The 27810-nt window shown below is 40.6% G+C and overlaps 1 protein-coding gene across 1 annotated transcript in view; it reads left to right on the top strand.

Annotated features, from left to right (window-relative positions):
• Positions 1-27810, top strand: part of LOC126982633 (girdin-like) — a gene marked incomplete at its 5' end in the record, with an annotated part of 83525 nt that overhangs the window by 38381 nt on the left and 17334 nt on the right. The window contains 13 exons of the mRNA XM_050834842.1: positions 16590-16671; positions 17578-17756; positions 18306-18432; positions 19704-20018; positions 20712-20864; positions 21546-21680; positions 22512-22643; positions 23057-23182; positions 24047-24367; positions 25140-25265; positions 26495-26628; positions 27049-27148; positions 27541-27650. Of these exons, the coding sequence (XP_050690799.1) occupies positions 16590-16671; positions 17578-17756; positions 18306-18432; positions 19704-20018; positions 20712-20864; positions 21546-21680; positions 22512-22643; positions 23057-23182; positions 24047-24367; positions 25140-25265; positions 26495-26628; positions 27049-27148; positions 27541-27650 (2040 nt within the window). The remainder of the gene's footprint in view (positions 1-16589; positions 16672-17577; positions 17757-18305; positions 18433-19703; positions 20019-20711; positions 20865-21545; positions 21681-22511; positions 22644-23056; positions 23183-24046; positions 24368-25139; positions 25266-26494; positions 26629-27048; positions 27149-27540; positions 27651-27810) is intronic.

Below are 27810 nucleotides of genomic sequence, written 5' to 3'. Positions count from 1 at the left end.
GGGAGTCTAGTCTGTTTCCCACAAAAATGGCTCGCAAATCAACCCGCCACGCCGTTGGTCTTAAAAATCTTGCGTATAGTGAAAAGTCGTAGAAGTAATATATTTTTTATCTATTTTTATTTATTTCTATTATTATTATTTTTTCATTTCTCTTATTTCGCTTATTTATAGTATTTTTTAGGAATGATTGTTTTGTTTGTTTGTTTCGTTCCTTGTGTGAAGTCGTAGAAGTAATGGTGTTTTATATTTTAGTTATTTATCATACTTTGTCTTTAGCAATGAATGTTTTTTGTTTGTTTATTTCTTTATGTTAGTGTAAAGTCGTAGAGTTAATTTTTTTTTTGTTATTTCTTTTTCCCTTGTGTTTTGGAGTTGTTGTTTTTTTTATTTATTTCCTTATATTTTTTTTTCAGTGTTAGTTTTCTGAGTTATTTCCCTTACTAATATTTTTTTTGTTATTTCCTTTCCCTTGTGTTTAGGAGTATTTTTTTCTTTCTTTCCTTGTTTATATTTTTTTTCAGTGTAAGTTTTCTTTACTAATATTTTTTTTGTTATTTCTTTTCCCTTGTGTTTAGGAGTATTTTTTTCTTTCTTTCCTTATATATATTTTTTTCAGTGTTAGTTTTCTGAGTTATTTCCCTTACTAATATTTTTTTTTGTTATTTCTTTTCCCTTGTGTTTAGGAGTATTTTTTTTCTTTCCTTATATATATTTTTTCTTCAGTGTTAGTTTTCTGAGTTATTTCCCTTACTTTGTTCCGACCGGGTCACGGCTTTGGCCTAAAAATTCTTGCGTTAGTGTAAAGTCGTAGAAATGAGACTTTTTTGTTACTTATTTTTATTTCTTTTTTATGATTTTTGTCTCAGTTATATCCGTTACTATTTTGTTTAAGTTTTAATAGGTTCTTGATTAATATATATGCATCATTCATTTTAGATTTATGTATTCTTTTTAATTTTCTAGGCAATATATCTTTTCTCTGAGGCTCTGAATGATTAAGTAATACAATTTTTCACCCCGGTCTTTGTGTTGGTAGTATATGTTTCGTTTGAAGGAGGATAGATAACAGATAGATAGGTAGATAGATAAATAGATACCGCGTTTTTCGTTTCAATTTTACTTCTTTTTTTCTCTAAGTTCTAAATCTTTCGTTTGAAGGATGATAAATAACAGATAGATAGATAGATAGATAGATAGGTCGATAGATAAATAGATTCCACGTTTTTTTGTTTCAATTCTACTTCTTTTTTTTTTCTCTTGGTTCTAAATCTTTCACCTTAGTCTATATGTATGCTTCAATAATAGATTTTTCACTCCAGTCTCTGTGTCGGTAATAAATCTTCCAGTTGGGTCAATATTTGCGTAACACATTTGTCGTTTCTGTTTTAGCTTGTTTCTCTTCTAGGCCATTTATCGTTCTCCTGAGTCTGTGATTGTTTCAGTAATACATTTTTAACTTTAGTCTTTGTTTCGGCCATTAATGTTTCGTTGAAGTCAATATTTAGCTAACACAATCGTCACCTCTTTTTTTCTCTCTCTCATTTTTTAGGCTTTGCAACGCTCGCCTGGGTCTGTGTTACGTAATAAATTTTAACTTCAGTGTTTGCGTTGGCGATAAATGTTTAGTTGGAGTCATTAGTCAAGTAACACATTTATCTTTTCATTTTTATTTTTTCTCTCTTTCCTTTTTCTCTCTTCATTTTATCTCTCTCTCTCTAGGCCATGCAATTTTCGCCTGAGTCTGTGTTTGTTTCAGTAATACATTTTAAACTCGTAAGTCTTTTTTTGTGTGTGTGTGTTGGGCCATAAATGTTAGTGTGAGTCAGTATTTTGGTAACACATTTTTTCGTTTCAGTTTTAGTTTTGCATTTTTTTCTCTCATTTGGCAATACAATGTTCGCTTGGGTCTGCGTATGATGATGCAATACTTTTCATTTTTTTAACTCAAGTCTGTTTTGGAGATAACTGTTTCGTTGGAGTCGATATTTTGCCAACACGTTTTCCATTTCATTGTTTTCATTACCCTCTCCATGAAACGTTCGCTTGCTTCTGTGTATGTTTAGGTATTACATTGTTTTAACTCCATTCTTTATGTTTGCAAGTTTTAAGTTTTTTTTCTGTTATTCAGGTTTCACGTTTGTTTGCGTCTATGTATGTCTTAGGTATTTCAATTTTCGAGTCAGCGTTTCCATAGTTAGTAAGTCCCTCGCGCGGGTCTTAATCGAATAACTTTTTAGTGTTTCTTCCATGTCTTTGTTAGTAGTGTTCCCCTTTTGTCATCTGTTAGTATTCGTTAGTAATTTTATTTTATTTCATCGTCTATATAATTAACACGTCCGTCGCGCTTGTCTAAATGGAATCTCTCGTTAGTAATTTTATCATGTTCTTTTTTTCAGTATTTTTTCCTGTCCTCAATTATGATAAAAATGCAGTAATAATTTTCTCCTGTTCTCTGTTTGCGCTGTTTTCTCCCACCTGTTTCGCCCTTGAGCTGCCTCCATTACTCTAAAAACAGGCAATATATCTTTGGTTTGACCCCTTGCCCTCGTGATAATGCACCGTTTATTTGAGGCTGTTTAAGGAATGCGTTCGTCGGTTAGCATTTGAGTTTTGTTGATGCGTGTTTCGTTTTGGTGTTTTTAATAATGCACCGCTTATTTGAGGCTGTTTAAGGAGTGCGTTCGTCGTTTAGCATTTGAGTTTTGTTGATGCGTGTTTCGTTTTGGTGTTTATCCGGGTCATAAATGCGTTAAATATAAGTCTTGGTCTGGGTCGTGATCGTTAAATCTTAGTCGTGGTCTGGGTAGCAATTCTTAAACTTTAGTCTTTATTCGGGTAAATAAACAATATAAATATTAGTTTTGGTGTGGCAATAAACCTTAAATTTTGGTGTTGATATTGAACTTTAAATTTTAGTCTTGATCGTCGTAATAAACCTTTGATATAGTCTTAAAATAGTTCACTTTTGCTCTATATCTGTCTTAGGCATTTTTTTTACACTGAGGTTTTTTTTATTCTTATTTTGGTCAAGTCCTTCGTTTGATGATTATTTTTTCCCTCTCTCTCTCTTCTCTTTTGTCGATGATATACAGAGGCCAGGGAGGATGGAGGGGAGAGGGAGTAAGGGAAGGGGGAGCTGGGGAGAAGTAAAGGGGGAGGGGGGTCAAGGTGGCGTTGCCCTGAGGCCGCCACCATGCAGGCTGCGGCGGCGCCCGTGGCCAAACACACACACACCCACACACACACACACACACACACACACAGCCGTAGGGGACCACCAAGGGCAGGGCTCACTTGGTCTCGCCTGTTGTGCTTGTGAAATGTGTATGTGTGTGTGTGTGTGTGTGTGTGTGTGTGTGTGTGTGTGTGTGTGTGTGTCCTTTTCTCCACTCTTCCTTCGTATTGTTGTTGTTGTTGTTATTTTTATTATCATTATTATCATCATCATTACTACTACTACTACTACTACTACTACTACTACTACTACTACTACTACTATATACTACTACTATTACTACAACTACTACTACTACTACTACTACTACTACTACTACTACTACTACTACTACTACTATTGCTACCATTGTTGTCATCTACATTACTGTCATCAAATAACAAAATTCTCACAAATGCACAAGTTAATTAAAGCAGGCAATCAGCGTTATTATTATTATTATTCCTATCACATTCCAAGGTTATGTTCATTCGTAGCTTTTCCCAATGTAACATAATAATAATAATAATAATAATAATAATAATAATAATAATAATAATAGTAATATCATCAACTCAAAGGTGTGCACAACATAAACCCCACCAAGCACAAATTAATTAAGACAGGTAAGACGGTAATACGAGTGGAAGGGTTTGCATAGTGGCGGCAGCAAAGGTAAAGAGTTATGCACAGCGTACCGCCTCTGAGAAGCCTTGAGAGTGTTCCCAGGCGAGCATTACTGCGAGTTGATTAGTTAAGCCTTTCATATGGTCTCTGGTAACTATGACTGATCAAGAAACTCGTTTGTATTTCGTGATTCTGTTTCTTGCGAATTTTAAATGTTATGCAGAAGAGAAGAATGAAAAATGAGTTATAACGTGTTGGGGATTAGTTAAGCCTTTCACATGCTTGGGATTTGGTAACGGTGACTGAGCTGGGGAGAAAAAAAGAATCTCGTCTAAGGTGCAATTTTTTTCTTGTCTTGTTGAAGGTGACACGAATTTATGCGTTGTGTAGAACATAAAAAAATGATTGACTGACTGATGGACCGATTTCTTATTTGATTGATTCCAAATATACTGATTGTTTACGAATATAGAATCTGCTAAACTTAACTTGCTTCTTCGTCTTGCAGTGGAAAAACTAAGAAAAAAAAGGAGATAAATAAAAGTTCTCAAGACATTCCGTGACTATGGGCCAGTTTCACAGTTCCCCTTGACGGGTTAGTAAGCTCCCAAACCAATATCAGAGCCTTCGAAATTTCCTTGTATAGCGTCTTGTGTTTATATTTAAGTTCACAAATTTGATAAAACTATACAGGAAAAGTCTTGTGTATTTAGTGTGACATCGAAGACCTCACCATTTTGGATTGTATGGGATTCTATAGTTTGGTTCGGGCTGTTACGAAGACACTGTATTGGACTGTGAAATCGGCTCTATAATCAACGTCGATGAAATAACAGCAGAAAAGTAGCCAGAGAATAAAAGAAAGTCGACTGTCGAACTTATCTACCAGTGAATAGGAATTGATAAAACCTAATTTGCTTCTACGCCTTCTAGCGGAATGACGAAGAAAAAGCGAAGATGTAAAAGTTCCCATGACATTCCGTGACTATAATCAGCGTCGACGTAATCGCAGCTGTACAAAAAGAGTAGCCAGCCGGAGAACAGAGGGTAGAAAGTCAACGTTCCCACACGATTGCCTGCATGATTTAACTTTTTCTTGAGTGCGGCGGCGAGTGTATTGTTCCGCGCTGCTCCTTTGTGGCGCCCGACATCCTTTGTGGGGCCGTTAGCGTCCCGTCTGACCCCCGCGGGCAGGCTGACGTCACTTCCGGGGCTGGGGGCAAAGCTCGACACTGCCCTTAATGTTGCTGGGTGGGTGGGAGGATAAAGGGGGTCGGTGGGTGGGTACGAAACTGTCTGGGTTCCTGGATGGTTGTGTGGGTGAGTGGATGAGTGGGTGGGTGATTAGGTTGATAGTTGGATGGCTCGTTAAGTGGATGAGTGGGTGGGTGAGTGACTGGCAAGATGAGTGGATGGATTGGTGGAGGGTTAGATAAGTGGATGGATGGATGATTGGAGTAATGGAGGGCTTGTTGGGTGGATGAATGGATGACTGGTGTGATATAGGGCTAGAGAGGTGGATGACTGGAATGATTGAAGGCTGGATAAGTGAATGAATGGAAGAATTGGGTGATGGGAAGGTGGATAGACGAGTGGATGGATGACGACGTGATAAATGGATAGTAGGACAGGTGGATGAGTGGACGGTTGATTGGTTGACTGGCTGGGCGGTTGAGTGACGCGTCTGACCTCACTAACTTCACTTTCCTTCCGACATAGGAGGTTTAGGTTGGTATTGTCAGATGCTCCCAACCCTCATACCAACTATTTCCAGAGGCCAAAAAGGAGGTTAATCGAGTTCTAATGAGTGTTCTTTTAGGTTCACGGTACAGAAGAAGGCTCAGACTACCACCAGGGTCATAAAAGTACCCCTGGAAATGCCCTGAACTCCCACGAAAGACTAGTAAATTATGTGTCCTTGGGCGCAGAAATGTTTAAAAATATGACCAAAAAGGAGGTTAATCGAGTTCTAATGAGTGTTCTTTTAGGTTCACGGTACAAAAGAAGGCTCAGACTACCACCAGGGTCATAAAAGTACCCCTGGAAATGCCCTAAACTCCCACGAAAGACTAGTAAATTATGTGTCCTTGGCGCAGGAATGTTTAAAAATATGACCAAAAAGGAGGTTAATCGAGTTCTAATGAGTGTTCTTTTAGGTTCACGGTACAGAAGAAGGCTCAGACTACCACCAGGGTCATAAAAGTACCCCTGGAAATGCCCTGAACTCCCACGAAAGACTAGTAAATTATGTGTCCTTGAGCGCAGAAATGTTTAAAAATATGGCCCTTAGGCTTCCTTTGGACTCATATTAGGGTAGATAAGGACGCGAGGAATATGAGGAAAAATTGCACGTAATGATGATGAGGTTTTGCGATTTATCACATGTTTTATATTTCAACTACACATGTTGCAATAGATAATTTACTGTCTTCATAGTTTTCCGACACGTCGAAATCATTATTACTTGTTGAAAAGTGTTGTTTATCTCCACTCTATCAACAGAACCAGATGTTAACATAAACCATTGCAAAAAGACTTCTAATAAATGTCTGAAGTAATATTTATTTGATGCAACATATTGCAGAAAATTCAAATATTAATGTGTATTACAAAACTTGTTTTTTACAATTCGTGTTGAGAGAAATCTCGCCCTCCTGCCCATTGCCATCACAAGGTATTCATGAACGGCCCGAGTCTTCTACCAACAGCCGGGACGAAGTCAGACACGTTTTGTCCCCACTCGTTTACAAGGCCAAGCAAGGCCGTCACAGCTGCTCACTCCTCCACAGGCAATAGTATGTTGTGGGGGACACGGCTGGAACCTTTTCTTTCCATACCACGCCGATGTCCAGCACGCGTCAATAATTTTCGTCTCCAGCTCACAGTTTGTCAAATGTAACAAATTGTAACCAAGTGTAAGTGCCTTAAGTTTTCATCAGGCTTTACATTGCTCTCCGTCCTTGCACCTTCGTTTTACAGTTCACGGTCACACGAGGACGCCAAGTTACTTATTAACAGGCGTGCGGCAGGTGCCCACCGGAGTGTGTAATCTTGATTGGTCTCATGTTCGCGGTGGACCAGCGGCACCAACGACTACCTCCGCCCCGCCTAATGGAACGCTTGGGTGGACACGCAGGCAATCATATATATTACTCGTATTACTCGCCTTTTTGTTTTGCTCTGGACGTGTCGTGGTCATCGCCGGGAAGACTTACGTTCATTTTCTCAAACATTTCGGTTCCCAAGCTTACATATTTGAGGCTTTCGTAGGAGTTTGGGGCATTTCAGGGGTAGCTTAATGACCCTGGTGGTAGTTTGATCCTTCGTCTGTACCATGAACCTAAAAAAAGCACTCATTAAAACCCGACTGATCTTTTTAGCCTTTGGAAATAGTTGATGTGAGGGGTGGAGGCGCCTGACAATACCGACCTCTGGCTTATATTCTCTTTCGGGGCTCACACACCCACACTTGACAAGGTTTTCGTAGAGGTTGTAGTGGGTGTTTGCATGGGTAGTTTTAGGGTAATGAGGGGCGAGGAAAGCCTATATTCTCAAGCATTTCAGGCCTTAGACACTCACTCTTGGTAAGATTTTCGTAGAGGTGGTTGTATTATTACTTCCCTGGGTAGTTTTATGAACCTAAAGATAGAACTCGACCAACCTCCTTTGTGGCCTATGGAGGTATACTTGTTGAGAGTCGAATGTGTCTGAGAATATTGGCGTAAGGAGACAGCGACGTATTACAATCACGAGGAAGTTTGTAATGCTTCAGGAGCGTGAGAATGGTATCGAAGGTGGAACATGAAATAAGTTTAGATTTTAGGTATGGCTCCATTTTTTCCTGCTGTGGACGTATTACAATCGCCGGTAAGACGTAGTGGTTCGTAATGCTTAAAGAGGCAGGCGTGGAAATACTATATAGAAGGAGAGACATGAATAAAAACTCGGAATAAGATAGATTTTAGATATTACTTCCATTCTTCTTGCTCTGGACGTATTACACTCCCCGCCAGTGATACTTAACAAACGGTAACATACATAATGGTCAAGATGGCAGTTTGGAAGCAAGTTTCGAAGGTGGGACTAAATTAAAAGCTTGACTAAGATACATTTTAGATATTACTCCTCTCTTTCTTGCTCAGGACACATAACAGTCGCTGCAAGTGATACATAAACAAAGTAAATATTAAGAAGCCAGACCGGGAGAGTGTTTCGAAGGTGGGACAATATGAAAAAAAGGATAATAATGTAGGTTTTAGATGTTACTCCTTTTTACTTTGCTTTGAACACATTACAGTCGTCGCCAGTGATCCATAAGAGAGGTAATTGTTAAGGAGGGAGTGCGGAGGGCAAGTTTTGAAGATAGGACGATACAAAGAGGCATAAACAAGATAGATTTAAGATACTCCTGCTCTCTTTCTTGCTTTGGAGGTATTAGAATCGCCTCCAGTGACACATAAGATAAGTAATGGTTATGGAGGCAGGGCGGGAGTGAGTTTCGAGGGCGAGATGGCATAAAAAGCACTAAATAGAGGTGAAAACAGTTGTGGGTGCGATAGGCTGCCTCCATGACCTTCACTCCTGATCGCTGCGGACCTTATATGAAAGAGAAGGAAAAAATAACCTTCGTTGTAATGCGATGGCCTTCACAGTACCATGTTTGAGTCCGTGTTTGTTTTTTCTTTGTTTTGTTTTGTTATTATTTGCAGATGACATGCGATACAAAGAGCCGTAAACAAGATAGATTTAAGATACTCCTGCTCTCTTTCTTGCATTGAAGGTATTGGTATCGCCTCCAGTGACACGTAAGATAGGTAATCCATGTCTATTTTCTTTCTTTCATTCTTTCCGTGTCTTTTGTTATTGATTTGGTGAGATGTCAAGGGGAATAATACGTGATAATTGTACAGAACCTCTCGTAATTTCTTTCCCTTATTTTATATTTACAGATGACATGATATTTGGTGTCGTCTTCCTCATCCTCCGTCATTATTCCTCCCTTCTTTCTGTCTCTCTTTTGTTGTTAATTAGAAGGGACATGAAGGGGATAATACCTGATACCTGTACTTAACCACTCTTAATACTTTCTCTCTTTTATTTCTTTTATTTTGTAGATGACACGCTTATTGCTGTCGTGTCTCCTTCATCTTCTTTATCTGTCTCTCTTTCGTTGTAAATTCGAAGGGACGCGAAAGGAAAATGATACCTAATACTTGTACATAACCACTCGTGTTCTTTTCTTTCTTTTATTTTTATAGATGACATACGTATTATCGATTTATTTCTCCACATTTTCTTTCTGTCTGTTGTTTAAAGGAGAGATATGAAGGGATAGAACACCTGATCCTTGTATAAAATCTCTCGGAGTGTTCTTTCTTCTTTCTTTTGTTTTTGTTTTTTTTATAGAAGACATACGCATCATCGATTTATTTCTCCACAATTTCTTTCTGTCTCTGTTGTTTAAAGGAGAAATATGAAGGGATAGAACACCTGATCCTTGTATAAAATCTCTCGGAGTGTTCTTTCTTCTTTCTTTTGTTTTTTGTTTTTTTATAGAAGACATACGCATCATCGATTTATTTATCCTCGTTTTCTTTCTGTCTCTGTTGTTAAAAGGAGAAATATGAAGGGAGAGAACACCTGATCCTTGTATAAAATCTCTCGGAGTGTTCTTTCTTCTTTCTTTTGTTTTTGTTTTTTTATAGAAGACATACGCATCATCGATTTATTTCTCCACAATTTATTTCTGTCTCTGTTGTTAAAAGGAGAGATATGAAGGGATAGAACACCTGATCCTTGTATAAAATCTCTCGCAGTGTTCTTTCTTATTTCTTTTGTTTTTGTTTTTTTATAGAAGACATACGCATCATCGATTTATTTCTCCACAATTTCTTTCTGTCTCTGTTGTTAAAAGAAGAAATATGAAGGGATAGAACACCTGATCCTTGTATTAAATCTCCCGCAGTGTTCTTTCTTCTTTCTTTTGTTTTATAGATAACATGAGTCTTGTCCTCCTCTTCCTCATCCTCTCTTTCTGGCTCTTTTTCTTTGTAGATTAGGAGGAATACCAAAGGGAATAATACCTGACACCTGTACTTAACCTCTCGTAGTGTTTTTATTTATTTTTTTATGTCGTGCTATTTCGAGGCGTGGCTAATCTTTCTCGACTTCTCTCCCGCTTTCTCGTTCCTAAAAAAGAGTTGACCCTCCTATACTTAGATCTAATGCGCAGTTTTTTAAGTGGGTATTATCACGTCCTTAAGATAATCGAACACCACTTCTAATATAATACGTTGTAGAAAATTCGGTTTAACAATAATTTTCGTTCAGACCTGTATACTATATGTGGCTTTTGGGGTGAGGACGCATAGGGATTACACCGTTATTTTCTTTGATCAAGGGTATAGTGAGAAGAAGAAGTGGGTCAGTGGTGAAGGTACAGGTGGGGGAGAAGGAGAGACAGTAGGAGTGTGGTGAGTGTGGTGTAGGTTCGTTAATTGTTTTTTTTCTTCTTTTTTTACAACAAAGGAGACAGCTCAAGGGCACAAAAAAAGAAAAAAATAATTAAAAAAAGCCCGCTACTCGCTGCTCCTAAAAAGAGTCGAAAGAGGTGGCCGAAAGATGGGTCAATTTCGGGAGGAGAGGTGTCTGCTGTAGTTATTGTTTATTATTGTTTATATTTTCTTAATCAAGGGTAGAGTAAGAAGAGGAAGTGGGTTAGTGGTGTAGGTACAGGTGGGGGAGGAGAAGGACGGGCCGTAGGAGTGTACATTAGTGTGGTGTAGGTTCGTTAGTTGTTCTGCTGTTGTTATTGTTTATTATTGTTAACTTTTTCTTAATCAAGGGTAGAGTTAGAAGAGGAAGTGGGTTAGTGGTGAAGGTACAGGTGGGGGAGAAGGAAGGGCCGTAGGAGTGTACATTAGTGTGGTGTAGGTTCCTTAATTGTTCTGCTGTTTTTAGTGTTTATTGTTGTTCACCTTTTTTTAATCAAGGGTATAGTAAGAAGAGGAAGTGGGTTAGTGGTGTAGGTACAGGTGGAGGAGAAGAAAAGACCGTAGGAGTGTACATTTGTATGGTGTAGGTTCGTTAATTGTTCTAAGGTACCTGTTGTATATTGGACACCTTATTTGTATACCCCAATGCGCTAAGGGAATTTTGTAGGGAAAACAGCCTCGTCACCCCCTTAACCTAACCCTAACCAGACCCTTAAATTCACGTATCATTATTTTTTCGCCTTTATCGACTAACATTACATTATGATCAGAGTTTCGATGCATAGAACAGAAATTACTGAAATAAAGACAACTCTCTGTGTGTGTGTGTGTGTGTGTGTGTGTGTGTGTGTGTGTGTGTGTGTGTTATCTGTATATACATCAAACAGTTATGGAAATACAGGGCAGAAAAAAGAATAATAACGGTGAAAATAACACATGCAACAGAATAATATACCGTCATTTTTACTCTCGCTTTTACTTATTTTACTTCCTGGTTCTTTAAAAATGCCGAAAAAAAAATCCATGTTACTTGTACACCTGAGAAAGTTACGCAAATTCGAGGCCGAGAGAATATTAATACAGCGAATCAACACTAAACACCAGTAACAACATTTGATTACATGTGGCTCCGGTTTTACGTAATGCTCCGAAATTAATAGGATGAAGGTCATAAAGTTTGTGCATTGAATTATAATTAGAAGTGGAAGGCATAAAACAGGGAATGGTGTGTGTGTGTGTGTGTGTGTGTGTGTGTGTGTGTGTGTGTGTGTGTGTGTGTGTGTGTGTGTGTGTGTGTGTGTGTTTCAGTGTAAGATAGAAAGAAAGAAAGAAAGAAAGAAAGAACGATAGATAGATAGATAGAAAGGAAAATGAAAAATATAAAGAAAAAGGAAAAGAAATAAGGGAAGGAAGGAAGACAAAAAGAATGAAAGAAAGAAAGAAAGAAAGATAGATAGATAGGAAAAAGAAAAAAATATGAAGAAAAAGGAAAAGAAATAAGGGAAGGAAGCAAGACAAAAAGAATGAAAGAAAGAAAGAACGAGAAAATAGATTGGATAGTAGAGAGAGAAAAACAGAAGCAGACAAACAAACAAACAAACAATATAAAATGAGAAAAAGAAAGACAGACAAAAAGAGGAGGAAAAGAAAATTGATTTGTTAGTGGAAAGGGAAAGAACAAAAAGAAAAAAAAAGAAAAAGAAAAAAAAATAGTATAAATCAGTCGGTACCTTTTCGTTTAACTGTATCTGATAATAATGGAAAAAAATCAAGGTTGAAAATATATATAAGAAACTGAATGAAGTCTACACAATGCACCACGTCATTATATCTGTCCTTTACGTACGCACCTAATACCGAAACCAAATTAACACGATACCATGATTTTAATAAGCATAGCGAATACGTAAGGTAATAACAATGGAAAAAAAAAAGTGTTTGAGCGTCTTATTCCTGTTTCGAATACTTATTTTTTTTATGCAGAGTCAAGGTTAACAGGATCGTAAATGATATGAAAGAAAGAAAAAGGTAAAGTTAAAATAAAAGATAAGAGGTAGTTCTGTTATTTTCTTCCCCGTTGTGTGCGTGATCTCAGCAAATTAAGGTGTGTTTTTGTTGTTTTTTTCCTTCTTTCTTTTTCTTTCTTTTATTTTTTCTGCCGTTTTCTTCTTTTATCAATTTTCTTCCTTTCTTTCTTTTTATTATCCTTTTCTTTCTTTCTCTCCTCTCTTTCTCTTTTTTATAATTCCTGCCTTTTTCTCTTCTTTCTTTCCTTCATTCCTTCTTTCGTTCTATTTTCCTTTTCTTTCTTTCTCTCCTCTCTTTCTCTTTTTGTCATTCCTGCCTTTTTCTCTTCTTTCTTTCCTTCATTCCTTCTTTCCTTCACTCTTTGTTTCTCTTATTATTTTTTCTTTCTCTTATCATTCTTTGTCTTTCTTTCTTTCTTTCTTTCTCTCTACAAACAAAATCTAGAAACCAGCAGGAAATCAAAACTCATTCACTCAACCTTTTACTAATCTTATTTTCACCAAGCAAAGTAAAAAAAAAAAGTAGAGAAAAGGAGTAAAAAGAGTAGAAAAAGTAGACACAAAGTAAGAACAAAACAAAATAATTAAAAACAAGTGAATAACATCGTACAAAACAACAACATCAAGACTATAATTACTCAAAGAAAACTCTACCCACTCACAACGCAAATCCCTCCACGTAATAACACCCATAATTACCTATAAAAAACAACAATAACAACAAAGCTCTCATGCGTGCTTGGTCAGTCACTTATAATCATCATCATCATCATCGTCGTCATCATCATCATTACCTTCGTCAAAGTGTAGCAAAAATGTGGCTTACACCTTTACCTGCAGAGTTGATTACGGGTGGACGGCAGTATTAGCAAGCAGGGCAGGTGTGTGAAGGTATGGGGCGTAAGGGGTGGGGGCGTGAGGTAAGAAGGTAGGTAGGGAGAGAGGGAAGAGGAGATAAAGAGAGGGGAAGGAAGGGGGTGGACTGCTTATGGAAGGGAGAGGAGAGGAAGAGGAGAAGGAAGTGGAGAGCAAGGCAGGTGTGTGTGTGTGTGGAGGGGAAGAGGCGTGAGGTAAGAAGGTAGCCAAGGAGAGAGTGAGAGGAAGAGGGAGGTAAAGAGAGGGGAGGGGTGCTCTTGGAAAGGGGCGAGGAAGAGAGAGATGGAAAGAGAGGAGGGGATGTTGGTGGGAGGCAGAGGGGGGCGTGAGGCAAAAAGGGAGTTAGGGAGAGAGAGCGAGGAGAAGGAAAGGGAGATAAAGAGAGAGGGGAGGGGCTATTTCTGGAAGGGAAAGGGGGGATTAAAGAGCGAATGGGAGAATAGGGAGGAGGCAGCGAGAGGGGGAAGGAGAAGGAGATAGAGAGGAGGGAGACAGCTGGGCTGGTTGTCAGGAAGAGAGAAGGGTCTTCTGGTCATCCTACTATGGAATGGATATCAAGATGTTGGAATATGTACAGAGGAGGATGACAAAAATTATTCAAGGGGTGAGAAACTTGCCGTCTGAGGATAGACTAAAGCATTTAAACCTACATTCTCAAGAAAGGCGAAGGTTACGAGGAGACTTGATCGAGGTTTATAACTGGATGAAGGGCTTTAACAAGGGGATATTAATGGAGTTTTAATTGTTAAAGAGCCGGGTAGAAGACGTAGCAACGGTTTGGTTAGATAAAGTCAGATTCAACAGACATAGGCAAGAATTGGTTCACCAGTTGAGTGATGGATGATGGAACAAGCTTGGCAGTCATGTTGTGGGTGCCAATACCATAGTTACATTCAAGAAGAGGTTGGATGAATTCATGGATAGTGAGTGAGGCGAGGTGGGGTTAGGCTTACAGAAGCTCTCTTGTGTGGACCAGCCGGCCTCTTGCAGACTCCTTACGTTCTTATGAGGGAGGGGGTGTAAGAGCTAGGAGAGATGGAGAGAACAGAGAGAAAAGAAGGGAGAGCAGGGGTCACTACTCTCCGCGACCCTTCTTCCTTCCATCATTCCCTCACTGTCTCATTTCTATTTTTTTAACTTAATAGGAGGTAGACAGCGAAATAGGAGGAAGAGAGAGGAAAAGAAGAGAGAAGGGGGGAAATGTGCTGCCTGTAACCTCTCCTCTTTCTTCCCTCCCTTCCTCCCTCTTCCTCTTTCTCTTCTTTCTTTCCCCACCGAACTGAAGGAAGGGAGAGGAGGAGGAGGGGGAATAGGAGGAGCTACTATCTGTGACCTCTCCTCTGCCCCCCCTTCCTCCTTCCCTCCCTCCCTCCTTCCCTCCCTCCCTCCTTCTGCTTTCTTTCCCCCAGACAGCGTGAAGCCAATCCCTGCAATTCAAGGCCGAGTGAACGCCGCCTGTAATTGTCCGTTTCCTGCGCCCTCACACGACGGGGCAGGAAGTGTGTGTGTGTGTGTGTGTGTGTGTGTGTGTGTGTGTGTGTGTGTGTGTGTTGCATAAGGAGGAGGAAATGCTTGATAGAGACGGTTGGGAGACGATCATTGAACTTGTCTAACTTGATGATGGTGATAGTGATGATGGTGATGATGGTGATGGTGATGGTGATGATGATGGTGATATGGGATGCATTTTTATATTATGTGAGGTCGTGATTTCTGTTTTCCGCGTAAGACTCTCTATTATTTTTTCTCCTTCCTGCATCCTAATTGTTTGTTTTTATTAAGACAACTAACTTCTTTTTTTATTCTTTCCTTTCTTTTTCTTTTGTTATTCCTTCATTCATTTTTATATCCATCGCTGCAGTTGAAAATCACGTTAGGCTATTTTTATTCCTCATTTATTTCCTTTATTTTCTTATTTGTTTCCTTTATTTCTTTATTTTTCTTTTCCCTACGAATATTTTTTTTGTTACATCATTATCGTTTATATTCAAGGTTTAATGGGCCTGTAGATTATTATTATTCTCTCTCTCTCTCTCTCTCTCTCTCTCTCTCTCTCTCTCTCTCTCTCTCTCTCTCTCTCTCTCTCTCTCTCTCTCTCTCTCTCTCTCTCTCTCTCTCTCTCTCTCTCTCTCTCTCTCTCTCTCTCTCTCTCTCTCTCACCAACCCTCTATTTCACTACAATCAACAGAGTAATTTTAAGTTTTCCTGCTGTTTTTCTTATTTTTCCATCATTCTTCCATTCGCCCATCGTTACCATCAAATAATTAGGGGATGATGATGATGGTGAGCTTGCGTAATGCCTCCTTTTTCTCCCTTATTTTTCTTTACCCCCAAACACGCAACAAGCCAGCCTCTAATTATGTTCGTGATTCTCTGTCGAAATTTCCCTCCCTTGGTAATGACTGCCTGCCCTGTGTTGCCATGTGTGTGGGGGGGGAGGTGAGGGGGGCGGTGTGTGGAGGGGGGGAGTAACCTAAGCTCAACTATATGTATAACCTCCAGTTCACTACAAATATTAACTAATCCAAGACTTACGGTACTTATCAATCTGTTTTTCCTTTCATAATAACCAAGGACGCGAAAACTAACCATCCATGCATCTCTATACACATATTCCATTCATTTTAGACATCTCGCATTTCCTCAGCTCACATGCGTTTGTGCGTTTGTGTGTCCGTGTGTGTGGTAATTAGTTTGTCTCCTTTTTTAGCGTTCACGGATAACAGTTCACCCTTTCTTCTTCATTTCTCTTTTCTTCTTCCATTCACCTTTAAACATCACCCACTTCCTGAACATGTATCCTTGTGTGTGTGTATGTGTCCGAGCGTGTGGTGAAACGGGTTCCTGACCTTTTTTGAGCGTCATTTGTAACAGCGTGCCCTTTCGTTTTCCTCCTCTGCAGTGATGAGAGAACTAACTGATCATAAACTTTCCCATTCTTCTTTTAAATATCACGCATTTCATCAACTTCTGTGCATTTGTGAGGCAATTGCTTCGTGTTCTTTATTGTGGAGTTTCTCTGGTAACAGTGTGTCTTTTTTTCCTTCCTCTGCAGTGACGAGAGAACTAACCATCTATAAACAGTCTCTTAACTTTTGCATATCACCCACCAACCTGCGTCCCTGTGTGCGTGTGTGTATTAGATCGTGTCCTTTCTTGGGGCGCCCTTGGTAGCTACAATGAATCCCTTTTTCTTCTTGACGAGTGACGAGATAAATAACCTTCTTTATGGACATTTTCCACTATCCTTCAGCTTGTATCCGTGAGTGACTGTATCCATGAGTGTCATATGTTCGTGTTCTTCCTGTGGGTGTCCTTGGTAACCGTGCGTCCTTTCTTCTTCCTCCGCAGTGACGAGAAGGTGGAGACGACGCTGGAGTACAAGGACGAGCTGGACCAGACCAAGACGACGGTGGCGAAGCTTCGGCAGGAGGTGAGGAGGAGTGGAATGAGATAAGTGTGTGTGTGGGGGGGGTACTCTCTCTCTCTCTCTCTCTCTCTCTCTCTCTCTCTCTCTCTCTCTCTCTCTCTCTCTCTCTCTCTCTCTCTCTCTCTCTCTCTCTCTCTCTCTCTCTCTCTCTCTCTCTCTCTCTCATATTAATCGTTTTTTCATTCATTCTTTCATCATTTATTCTCTTCTTCAATAACCGATTTTGTGCTCGTGGTAAAATGAGGGTAAGGAAGTAAAAGAGAGCAGGGAGGAGGAGGAGAAGGAGGAGGAGGAGGAATAAGAGAAGGAGATAGAGGAGGAACAGCAGAAGGAGAACGAAGAGAAGATGGAGAAGATGGAGCAACAGTTGGAGAAGGAAGAGGGAGAAGGAAGACCAGGAGGAGGAGGAGGAGGAGGAAGGAGATGAATCTTATTAGCACAAAGTTATCCCAAATTCACAACCTCATCAACCTCCTGAACCCTTCCCTTCCGTACTTTTCCCTTCCCTTCCCTGCCTTTACTTTCCCTTCCGTTCCCTTCCCTTTCCTTCCCATCCCTTCCCTTGCCTTGCTTTCTCTCCTCTCTTCTTCTCTTCCCTTCTCTTTCGTTCCCTTCCCTTCTCTTCACTTCTCAAAACTCTACACTTTATGAAAATCGAAGAAGTGGAGTCCCTTAGTCCTTCACCGCTCCCTTCCCTTCCCTTCCCTTCCCTTCCCTTCCCTCCACTCCACTCTGCCCCTCTGAGAATCGAAGTGGAGTCCCTTAGAATCCTTCACCGCTCCTGTCTCTTCTCTTCCCTTCCCTTCCCTTCCCTTCCCTTCCCTTCCCTTCTCTCTACTCTGTCTCTCTGAGAATCGAAGTGGGGTCCCTTATAGTCCTTCACCGTGCCTTTTGCCCCTCCTCCTGCAGAATGTCGAGCTAGTCCAGGACGCGCGGGCGGCGAGGGCGTGGCGCGACGAGGCGGACATCATGCGGGAGCGAGCCAGCCGCGTGGAGGCGCTGGAGCAGGAGGTGGGGCGTTACAGGGACAAGATGGCAGACATTGAGTTCTACAAGACGAGGGTGGAGGAGCTGCGCGAGGACAACAGGTGAGGGGGAGTCAAGGTGTAGAATTGGAAAGCAGGTAAAAGAAGTAATTAAGGAAGGTAATGTTTGCAAGGTGCTTTGAAACGTTTCTTTTTATCAAGGTTTGTTTTTAATGTCTTGAAAAGTATAAAATTATTGCCGTCAAACTTTTTTTATAAAGGGTTTTTAATAGGTCTTCAGGAGTATACAATAAGTGGTGTGGAACTTTTTTTTCTGTTCGGGGGCTTTAAGTCTTAAAAAATAAAATATATAATTAAAGCTACTGTTAGATTATTCATAGCTAAGAACATACGTTAGTAACTTTGAGAGCTGTGATCAGTGAATACAGTCACTACAGTAGCCTCTTGAATAGTGCACGAAGACAATTTTTAGGAGGCTATATCATAACACACATGCATAACTTACCTATACAGTGGTACTTTAAAGTAAAGTTTACTAAAAAAAAAAAAAAATTGTCTATCAGTTTATATATCTATTTGTAATTTGTTCCTTCAATTCTTAACTCCATAGAAAGTTACATATAACCATTTCCCTCTCTGTGTGTGGTGCAGGATCCTGGTGGAGACGAAGGAGATGCTGGAGGAGCAGCTGGCCTCGTCCCGGCGCCGCGCCGAGCAGGTGCTGGACCTTGAGAACGACATCCTGCAGCTGAAGCAAACCATCAACCAGATCACCATCGTGAGTGCCCTGCTTGAGCCGCTCACTCGTGTGGGGTGCTTGGAGCTGGACGTCCCTTGGTGGGCGGGATGTCAGAAAAATATACATGTTTTGTTATTTGTATTGTATTATTTTTGTTTTGCTTTGCTTTTTGTTTATTACTTTTCAGCATCCAATTTTCGTCTTGTAATGAAAACGAATTGCTTGTAACGAATGTTTTACTCTTTTTTATACTTTCTTTCCTGTTTGCTTCCCTAAATATTTATGACATTTCACCGTTTTTCCTTTTATTAATGCCACTTTTTGCAAAACAAAATGGTGATATTGTGAAGCTAAGCATATTTCAAATCCCATGGTAGTGCGGCCAAGAAAAGAAAGAATAACAGGCAAATGAAAACTGATTTTCTTATATATTCGGTTGGATGAACCACAATGTTTCTCAGATTGATGATATAAACCATCTGAGTTAGAATATAGAACCTGGAAAGAAACTAAACATATATGGTATTTATAATAATTACCCATGCATCCTTATGAGTTTTTGCACAACACTGTCAAATGAAGAATGTTTAGCGTGCTCAGTACTCGTCCTGCTGACATACGTCTGTTGGACTGATGCAGAATAAATCCGTTCCGAGGATAATGAACTGGGGTGTCTGCAGCGGCCATCATGAAAGCCGTTGAGTAATGTAAACGCGGCTGGCCGGGCCCGTAGACTTTTACGCACCACTGCCTGGGACGTAGGTAAGGCTCCGGCCGTAGCACACTTTTGTCTTGAAGGCGTTGGAAAGTTGATGGCAATTACATGGGAATCTTGCTATGGACTTCTTGTTGGTCAGTCTGCTGATGCTAAATGTGGCAGGAGATTTCCTGAGATTATATGTTGTTGAACTAAATGAAAACATTTTCTGTAAAACACAATATCTTGCATTGGCTCCATTAAGCTGGTGAAAACCTTGCATAGCAGCCAGAAATGCTGTTTTGATACTGAATATAGACATTTGGAGACTGATACTATTATTATTACTACTAGGCTTCTACTAGGATGAGAGCATGTTTGATTAACAGACAACCCCCATGGGAGTGGGAGAGAAATCCAGCAAATCAAGATAGGTCTGACAAGCCCCACCTGTATGCTTAGTTTTACATCACTATTATTACTCTGTGTGTGTGTGTGTGTGTGTGTGTGTGTGTGTGTGTGTGTGTGTGTGTGTGTGTGTGTGTGTGTGTATGTGCATTTAGTAGATATATCCTCAGCCTACAAACAACCCTGACCCTCCGTTCCCCTTCAGGAGCGGGATGCTGACCGTGAGCGGCTGCAGGAGCTGATGGAGGAGAACGCTCAGCTGCACCTCAGCACCAAGAACTCCCTCAGCGAGTCGGCCACGCTCGTCGCCCAGCTGGACCACCTCAAGTCCCAGCAGCACGTCAACGGCACCACCATGGGCAATGAGCTGATCGGCGACGCACAGACCCGGGTGCTCAAACTGCAGCTGGAGAACCAAAGACTGGAGGCCGAGCTGGAGCAGTTGAAGCGTGACACCTTCCTTGGCTCTGTGGACAAGGTGCTCGAGCTGGAGAAGGAGAACAAGAGACTCTCCCTCAAGGTAAATGATCCTGTCCCTGTTTCAACCCGTCTGCTGTAATTGGCATGGTTTTGTTTTTCACTGGTAGCCTGGTAATGTATACTCCCAGGTCTTTTTCTGTCTCTGTGGTGGATAGTGGTGTGTTTCTCATGTGGTATTATTGGTATGCTGAATATACCCTCCCAAGGTTCATTACTTTACATTTTTCTTCATTGAATTGTAGCAGACACTTTTTGCTCCATTCCTATCGCTTGGTGATGTCTTCTTGTACGAAATCCACAGTCAAGGGGTTAAATATATGTCCAACTCCTTTATAGATTTTTTGCCATACATTTTTTTTTTGCTGAAGAACTGAATTTTTTAGTTTTATTTATATAGAAGAAGAATCAGTCAGGAGTAAAAAAGCAAATAAGAAAAACAGAAGCCTGCAGAATGTTATGAAATGTATCTCAACTCTAACTCTTTTACTAATAGAATTGATCTCACACATTTTTTTGCTCAAGAAGTAGTTTTTCTTTTTCTTTTCTTTTTAACAGAGGAAGCATCAGTGCCAGAAAAAAAAAGCCAACAAAATGTTATGAATTATATCTTGACGTAGACATTTTAACTAATAGATCTTACGCTGTTCTTTGCCCCTGAGCTACTTCCTGTAACGTAAAAATAATAAAAAGATATCTAAGGATGTCACCCCTCATGCCTGTGTCCTCGGTGCAGGTGAGCCAGCTGCAGGAGACGGGGCAGAAGGAGAAGGTGCACCTGCTGGAGGCCCAGGAGGAGGCGGAGAAGAAGCACCAGGAGACCCAGCGACTGCACCAGACCATCAACACCGTCAAGACCAACTCACAGCGGCAGATTGACGAGCTGCAGGTGGGTAGAGTGGGCGGTGTTGGGGAGGGGCAGAATGGTGGAGAGGGGTGGTAGGGGGGGTTGATGGTGTGGGGATGAGTTGTGGTAGTGGTGGTGGTGGTGGTGTGTGGAGGTTGTGGTGGGTGGTGGTGGTAGTGGTGGTGGTAAGGAGGGGTTGGAGGTGGTAGTGGTGAGGGGGAAGGGTGGGTTGGAGGTGATGGTGGTGGTGCTTACTACTCCATGAGCTATTTTAGAGTTGAGTTAAATAAGCAAGTAGTTTAGTGTGGTTAGTTTTTATATTGTCCACCACTTGAAAACTACCCAAATTTCCAAGGAGGACCAGTGCTTTCAGATCTCCCCCATACTGTTTTCTCTTTCTTTCACTCCTCACTTCAAGATAACACCCATCACCTCCATCTTCATCCACATAATCATTTTGCACACTAAGACGGCTACCATCCACCTTTCTAAATCTTTCCTCTTGTCCTCCCCCGCAGCAAGAGAACACACATCTCCTCTGCATATATCCTCCCTCTTCATCATATCACATTCTAACAACTACAATATCCATCTTATAACCCCTCCTCTTCACCCCTCCACAACAAGAGAACCCTCATCACCTCTATCTTCACCTTCCATCTTTACACCCTAACTAACCTATCGTCCGCCCCTGTAACCTTTTCCTCTTCGTTCCCCGCACAGCAAGAGAACACACAACTCCTGGAGCTGATCGAGACCCTTCGTGAGAGGCAGAAGAAGACCACAGACACGCGCTTGGTGGATGTGGAGTCGGAGAACAAGCAGCTGACGGACATGAACTTCCAGCTACAGAGTCAGGTGGGTTGTTGTCATTGTCCATCCATTGGTTTGTTTTTCCGTGTATCTGTTTCCGATTTATACTCATGCGAAAAGAAGGTGGTCTTTAGAATTATCAAGCTCTGGTGTAAAAATTAAAGAATGTCTAAATGAAGATTGATTACTTAATTTACTTTTTATTGTATGTTTTCATTTTTAAACCTCCACTAAATATCCCAGACTTGGAAATAATAAAAAATGGAATATGTATAACTCAGTAAATATAAATGTTTGTGGAATGGGAGGCAATCAAGATATGGAAAGACACAAAAGACTTCAGAGAGAGAGAGAGAGAGAGAGAGAGAGAGAGAGACTACCACACCCATAGGCAAAACATTAAAAAAAAAAGATAGATAGAAAGATAAGAATAGCAAGAAAGAATAAAAAAGAAATATAAGAGTTGTGGTAAGGGTCACACCACACACGCACAACACCCTCAATTAATTCTGTGTGTCCTGAGGGGAGAGAGTCAACAGTGAGGGGAATGAAGGAGCAATGTTGGTGGCTCTTCTTTATTGCCGGACATAAAGTGCGGGTTGGGGCGGGGAGCTGGTGTGTCCGTCATCTTGTTGTCTTTGGCGAGTTTGGTAAAATTGATATCTGTAGCTTGTTTGCTGGAATTGATGTCTGGAGCATATTTGAGAGAGAGAGAGACAGAGACAGAGACAGAGAGAGTATACACATTGCTATAGCTTGGTCTTGTGACTAGCAAATTGGTAGAGAAACAAACATAACGGAAAACAAATAAAAAAGTTTACTAGCTCTTGGCTGTCAGTGTTCAGAGCAGGTCAGTCACTCCCGCCTCTCCTGCAGGTGTCGCGGCTGGAATATGAGAAGCAGCAGCTCAACAGACTGACGGAGCGCCTCAGGGAGTCTGCCGATAAGCTGTCCGAGGTGGAGCACCAGAAGACAGAGATTGAGAGGGAGAACAGAGACCTGCACAAGGTAATTACCAGCTCTCGTTAAGTACTAGAGAGATAATTAGATTCAAGTCATTATTTAGTCACATCGAAATCCATACCACATCATTTTAATTGTCTTATATTTGACTGAAAAAATATTACGGTCCTTTAAATATTCACATATGTCATAAAGTATTGTAAAAGTAATCAAGTATAAATTCATATTCACTCATATCAAAATCAGTGGATCATTTTAATTGTCTTATGTTAGATTAAATAATAATTAGGGTCTTTTAATCATTCAAATCTGCTAACACTTAATATTGAGTTTACTAGTTCACTTATTTTTTTTCTCGCTCTTGAACTTCCTCCTTTAGTATAAAAAAAGAGAAGAAGTACTAATGTTTTTTCCTTATATTCTTTCCTTTTTCACTTGCTCTTCATCCGCCATGCCAGACCATCACAGCCCTGCGGGAGAGCTGTGAGCGGCACGAGAACATGGAGCAGGACTACACCAGCCTGGAGGTGGAGTACTCTCGGGTCACCAAGATGCTCGCCAACATGAAGGAGACGGTGGCCAAGGTGAGGCGGGGACACACCGACACCACTGTTGCCAGATTATCGTACTCAGAGCATAGTATTTACCGGTTTCTGACACCTAACTATTGCCAAGAAACATCAGGATCTATCCCTTTTAATGATAACTATAAATGAGTTTCGTGATTGGAGCCCAGAAGACAATTTCGGGGTAGGAAGTCTGGAAATATAAGCGGCTGAGTATGACAATCTGGCAACGTTGACCGACACACAAGGAAAGAGATAAATCATGGGAATGAGGAGAAAGAAATAGATCATGAGAGAATAGGAGCATAACCCAAGATGCCGTAACTGTTCAGATAAACATGCATCCTCGACTTCTTCCCATCATGAAGGAAACAGTGGCCAAGGCAAAGCTGGGACACAACACTCAGAAAGAAAGATAAAGCACATGAGGAGTAAGAGACAGCTCATCAGAGTATAGGAAAGTAACCATTGATGTCATAACTAATCAGATGAACATGCTTCCTCACCTTCGTACCCCTTCAAGAGAAATATATATAAATGTTTTCTGGGAAGGGATTCATAAATTACGATGAATATGTAGATGATTAGAGAACAGGAGAACATCTATAAACGTCATTACTAATTCCTCACCTCTTTCTTCTTCCTTTTTCTTTTTTATTGTCCCTGAGCTGCCTCCTTGTAATAATAAAAAGCATGTTTTCTCTACTTCTTTCTTTTTCCACAAAGAATATAAATCTTTATTCAAGGATTCAGAACTTCTCACTGTCTTTCCTTTTAGTCTCCTTTTGTCTACATGAAAGGAATAAGGAAAAATGCGTTCTTAACTCCCATGACTCGGAGGTAAGGGAGAAACCACTCACACCACTCCTCTCCGCCCCACAGCTGGAGAGTGCCCAAAGCGACAAGTTACAGATGCAGTCCGAGGTGGAGCGACTGAACCGCTCCATGGACAGCCTCAAGTCGTCCTCGGTGCGCTTTGCTGACCTGGAGATGGAGAAGGAGACACAGCTGCAGCAGATCAACCTCCTCCAGAAGCAGCTCACCTCCATGAAGGCCGAGAGGAGCAGGGCGGAGCAGCTGGAGCTCGACCTCTTGACGGCCAACAACGAGGTGCAGAAGAAGAACAGGTCCATCGAGAACATCCAGAAGAAGCTCTCGGAGACGGAGAAGGACAAGACGGAGCTGGAGAACGAGAACACAAAGGTGAGTGAGGAATGGGGATGTGTTCTGTGTTTTAATGGTTGATACACAGACTTCTTTGCTGCAAGGTCTCAAATAACATGAACACAAAGGTGAGCTAGGACTAGGGATGAGTTTGTTGGGGAAAGTGATTGATAGAGAGGTGATAGAGAGTTAATAGAGACTTCTTTAGTGCATGATTTCAAGCACCATAACATTAAATTAGAAGAGAAGTATAAGTAAATAGAAAGAGAAAAAGAAGTAAAGAAGAGAGAAATCAGAGTTGACATGTGTTCAGTCTTAGCAGCTGAAATAGAGAACATGTTTACCTTATACATTTGTAGATGGCAATATGAAGTGATGCACAAAAATTAAATCATTACAGTTGAATAATGAAAGAAATATGTATCGTATAATGTCTTTCTGGAATTCTGAGATACTTTGAATAGTGAAAGAAATATGTATCGTATAATGTCTTTCTGGAATTCTGAGATACTTTGAATAGTGAAAGAAATATGTATCGTATAATGTCTTTCTGGAATTCTGAGATACTTTGAATAGTAAAAGAAATATGTATCGTATAATGTCTATCTGGAATTCTCAGATACTTTGAATAGCGAAAGAAATATGTATCGTATAATGTCTATCTGGAATTCTGAGATACTTTGAATAGTGAAAGAAATATGTATCGTATAATGTCTTTCTGGAATTCTGAGATACTTTTAAGTTGTATAAGAGATGAATTGTGACCCATGTGGAGAGGCAAGGAGTCTTATTTGACCTTCCTGCCTTTCAGTTGCACAGGACGGTGGAGACCCTGAAGCTGTCCACCAAGAAGTTGAACGAACTGGAGAGAGACCTGACGGAGATGGAGGGAACCAACGATCGTCTTGACAGAGAGAATCGTTCCCTGCAGAAGGAAGTAAGACAGAACCATGCACTTGATTTTCCTTGACTCACATACTATAAAAATCTTTGTTTCCTTACAGCTTGCCATTCACTTGATTATTTTTTACGCATATACTATAAATATCATTGTTTCTTTACCGCTTGCCTTGCACATTATTATTTTTGTTCACATACCATTCAAATCATTGTTTTTTATAGTCATTTTATAGTTTTAACCCGGTAGCAGCAACGGGCCAAATTTGTGGCTTTACCGTGTAGCAGCGATGGGCCAAATTTGTGGCTTTACCATGTAGCAGCGATGGGCCAAATTTGTGGCTTTACCGTGTAGCAGTGATGGGCCAAATTTGTGGCTTTACCGTGTAGCAGCGATGGGCCAAATTTGTGGCTTTACCATGTAGCAGTGATGGGCCAAATTTGTGGCTTTACCATGTAGCAGTGATGGGCCAAATTTGTGGCTTTACCATGTAGCAGTGATGGGCCAAATTTGTGGCTTTACCATGTAGCAGCGATGGGCCAAATTTGTGGCTTTACCATGTAGCAGCGACGGGCCAAATTTGTGTCATGATATAAACCCCCAAAAATTGATGATACATAAACTGATCACAAATGCTTTGATATATATTATGAAATGGTTTGTTGGAGTGGTGATTTTTTCTCATTTTTCTCGCTTAGAGGGGCCATTGAGAAACATGATCCCCGCTGCTGTCGGGTTAAGATGCTGCCAAAATTTTCAGTGTTGTGCGGAGTAAAGTGTTTTTTTAAGTGCCTCGTTAGTCTCATGCCATTGTTTTTAATTAGAATAGTGACACCAAGCAAATATTTAATGAGGCTGCATTCATATACTCCCCACAGCTTACCCTTACCTCTGTCCCTGGGCTCCTCTTTTCCATCCTGTTGTTTATTTCTTTGGATTCTCTTAAGATGATGAGTGATTCTATTCTCACACTACTCATCTTAGCATACTGTATTCCCTTGACCTTCCTCCACCCACTCCCTTGTTGTTACATTTGTACATATTCTCTTTTTCTTCTAATCTCCTCCCCTTCTTTACTTCTTTAAGTATCCCAACACTGCCCATAATTTATTCCTATGACTCCTCCAACTACTCTCTCTCTTGCACACTCATTTTTCTTCATTTCATTTACATTTTACAGATCTTCTTTTCTTCTCTCTTGCTATGTTTTACTTCTCTAAACTATCCTGACACTGCCCCAACACTACATTGGTCTGTTTACCCCGCAGGTCTCACGGTTGCGTAACGCCATGGAGGTGAAGGACGGACTCATTGACGAGGGGGCGAGCAAAACGTCCACACTGGAGCGCGACATCAAGCGGCTCAACAAGGAGGTGGAGCAGCTGAGAGGCAGTGACAACAGGTAGGGAGAGGGTCAAGGGAGGATGGTCATGCAGGAATAGGGTTGTTTTGTTATCTGTGGAAGGATCGCAAACTCTAGACAAGTGTTTCTTAACGTGGGATGCTGCGATTGATTTAGAAGGATGGCCACACTGGAAAGCCAGGCAGAGATGGGGCTGTCTTATTACCTGCAGAAGGATGTTACCTCTAGACAAGCATTTCTTAAGTTGAGGGACTAAGAAATGTTGCTCTAGACTGTAGCATAGATAGATAAATGAAATGTAATAATAATAGGGTTGGGTGCTGCACAGGAAAGTATAGTGAAATGTTTATCTTTACTGCTTTATTTTCTTCTTATTCTTTCTCTAGCTTGAATTATTCCTATATATTAATTGGATGTTTGTACTGAGTAAGTGCTGACTGCTCCTGATTGAATTTTCAGAGTGCGAGAAGTTGAAAAGGAGAAGCGGGAACTTGAGCAACAGATTATTACTGAACGCAAGACTCTCAACTGCCTGAGGGAAGATTTAGTCTCGGAGAAGGTGAGAATTTAATTGGCCATGAACAATACATACATTTCTTGGTTCTGGAATTTGCTATTATATAAAGATTTTTAGTGGTGTTCTGTTCCACAACTCACCTTTTTTCCTCGTTACATATAAAATGCAAAGGATATGTCATGGTACTACACCCAGTAAATACCTGCTTATATTTTCTTTCTTTTGTGCAGTCCCATTGTGGTAGTAGACTTTTCTGAAAGGTGCTAATGTCCAACCCAGACCCAGTTGCAGCATTGCCGTGTACTGTGTTACATCTCATTCCCCATAATTATTTGTATTAATTATGAGTATGCAAAACTAAGTCTGAGGGGCACCAAAGACTGAGGTGACCGCTGCTCCTGTAACACTCCACCACTCTGTTTCTTCCCTCACAGGTGAAGACGCAGCAACTCACCAACCAGCTGGACACCTTCACCGCAGACCTCTCCAAGCTGGGCCTCAACGCCAACAACCTCTCTCCACCAAACTCCGACAGCGACTCAGAGTAAGTGAATCTTCAAACACTTTAACCCTTAGATGGCGGTGGAACTATATATAGACGGTCCAAAATTCAGTCAGTCACTTTATATGGCAAAAATATAACAACACTTCCAGATTGCGGTAGAATCTATATATAGACGATAGTCAAAACAGCTCTTATGCAG

The sequence above is a fragment of the Eriocheir sinensis genome, chromosome 51 (assembly GCF_024679095.1).
Source record: "Eriocheir sinensis breed Jianghai 21 chromosome 51, ASM2467909v1, whole genome shotgun sequence".
Classification (NCBI taxonomy): Eukaryota; Metazoa; Arthropoda; class Malacostraca; order Decapoda; family Varunidae; genus Eriocheir; species Eriocheir sinensis.
The sequence above is the reverse complement of the archived record's forward strand: the minus strand, read 5'-3'. Positions and strand labels throughout refer to the sequence as shown.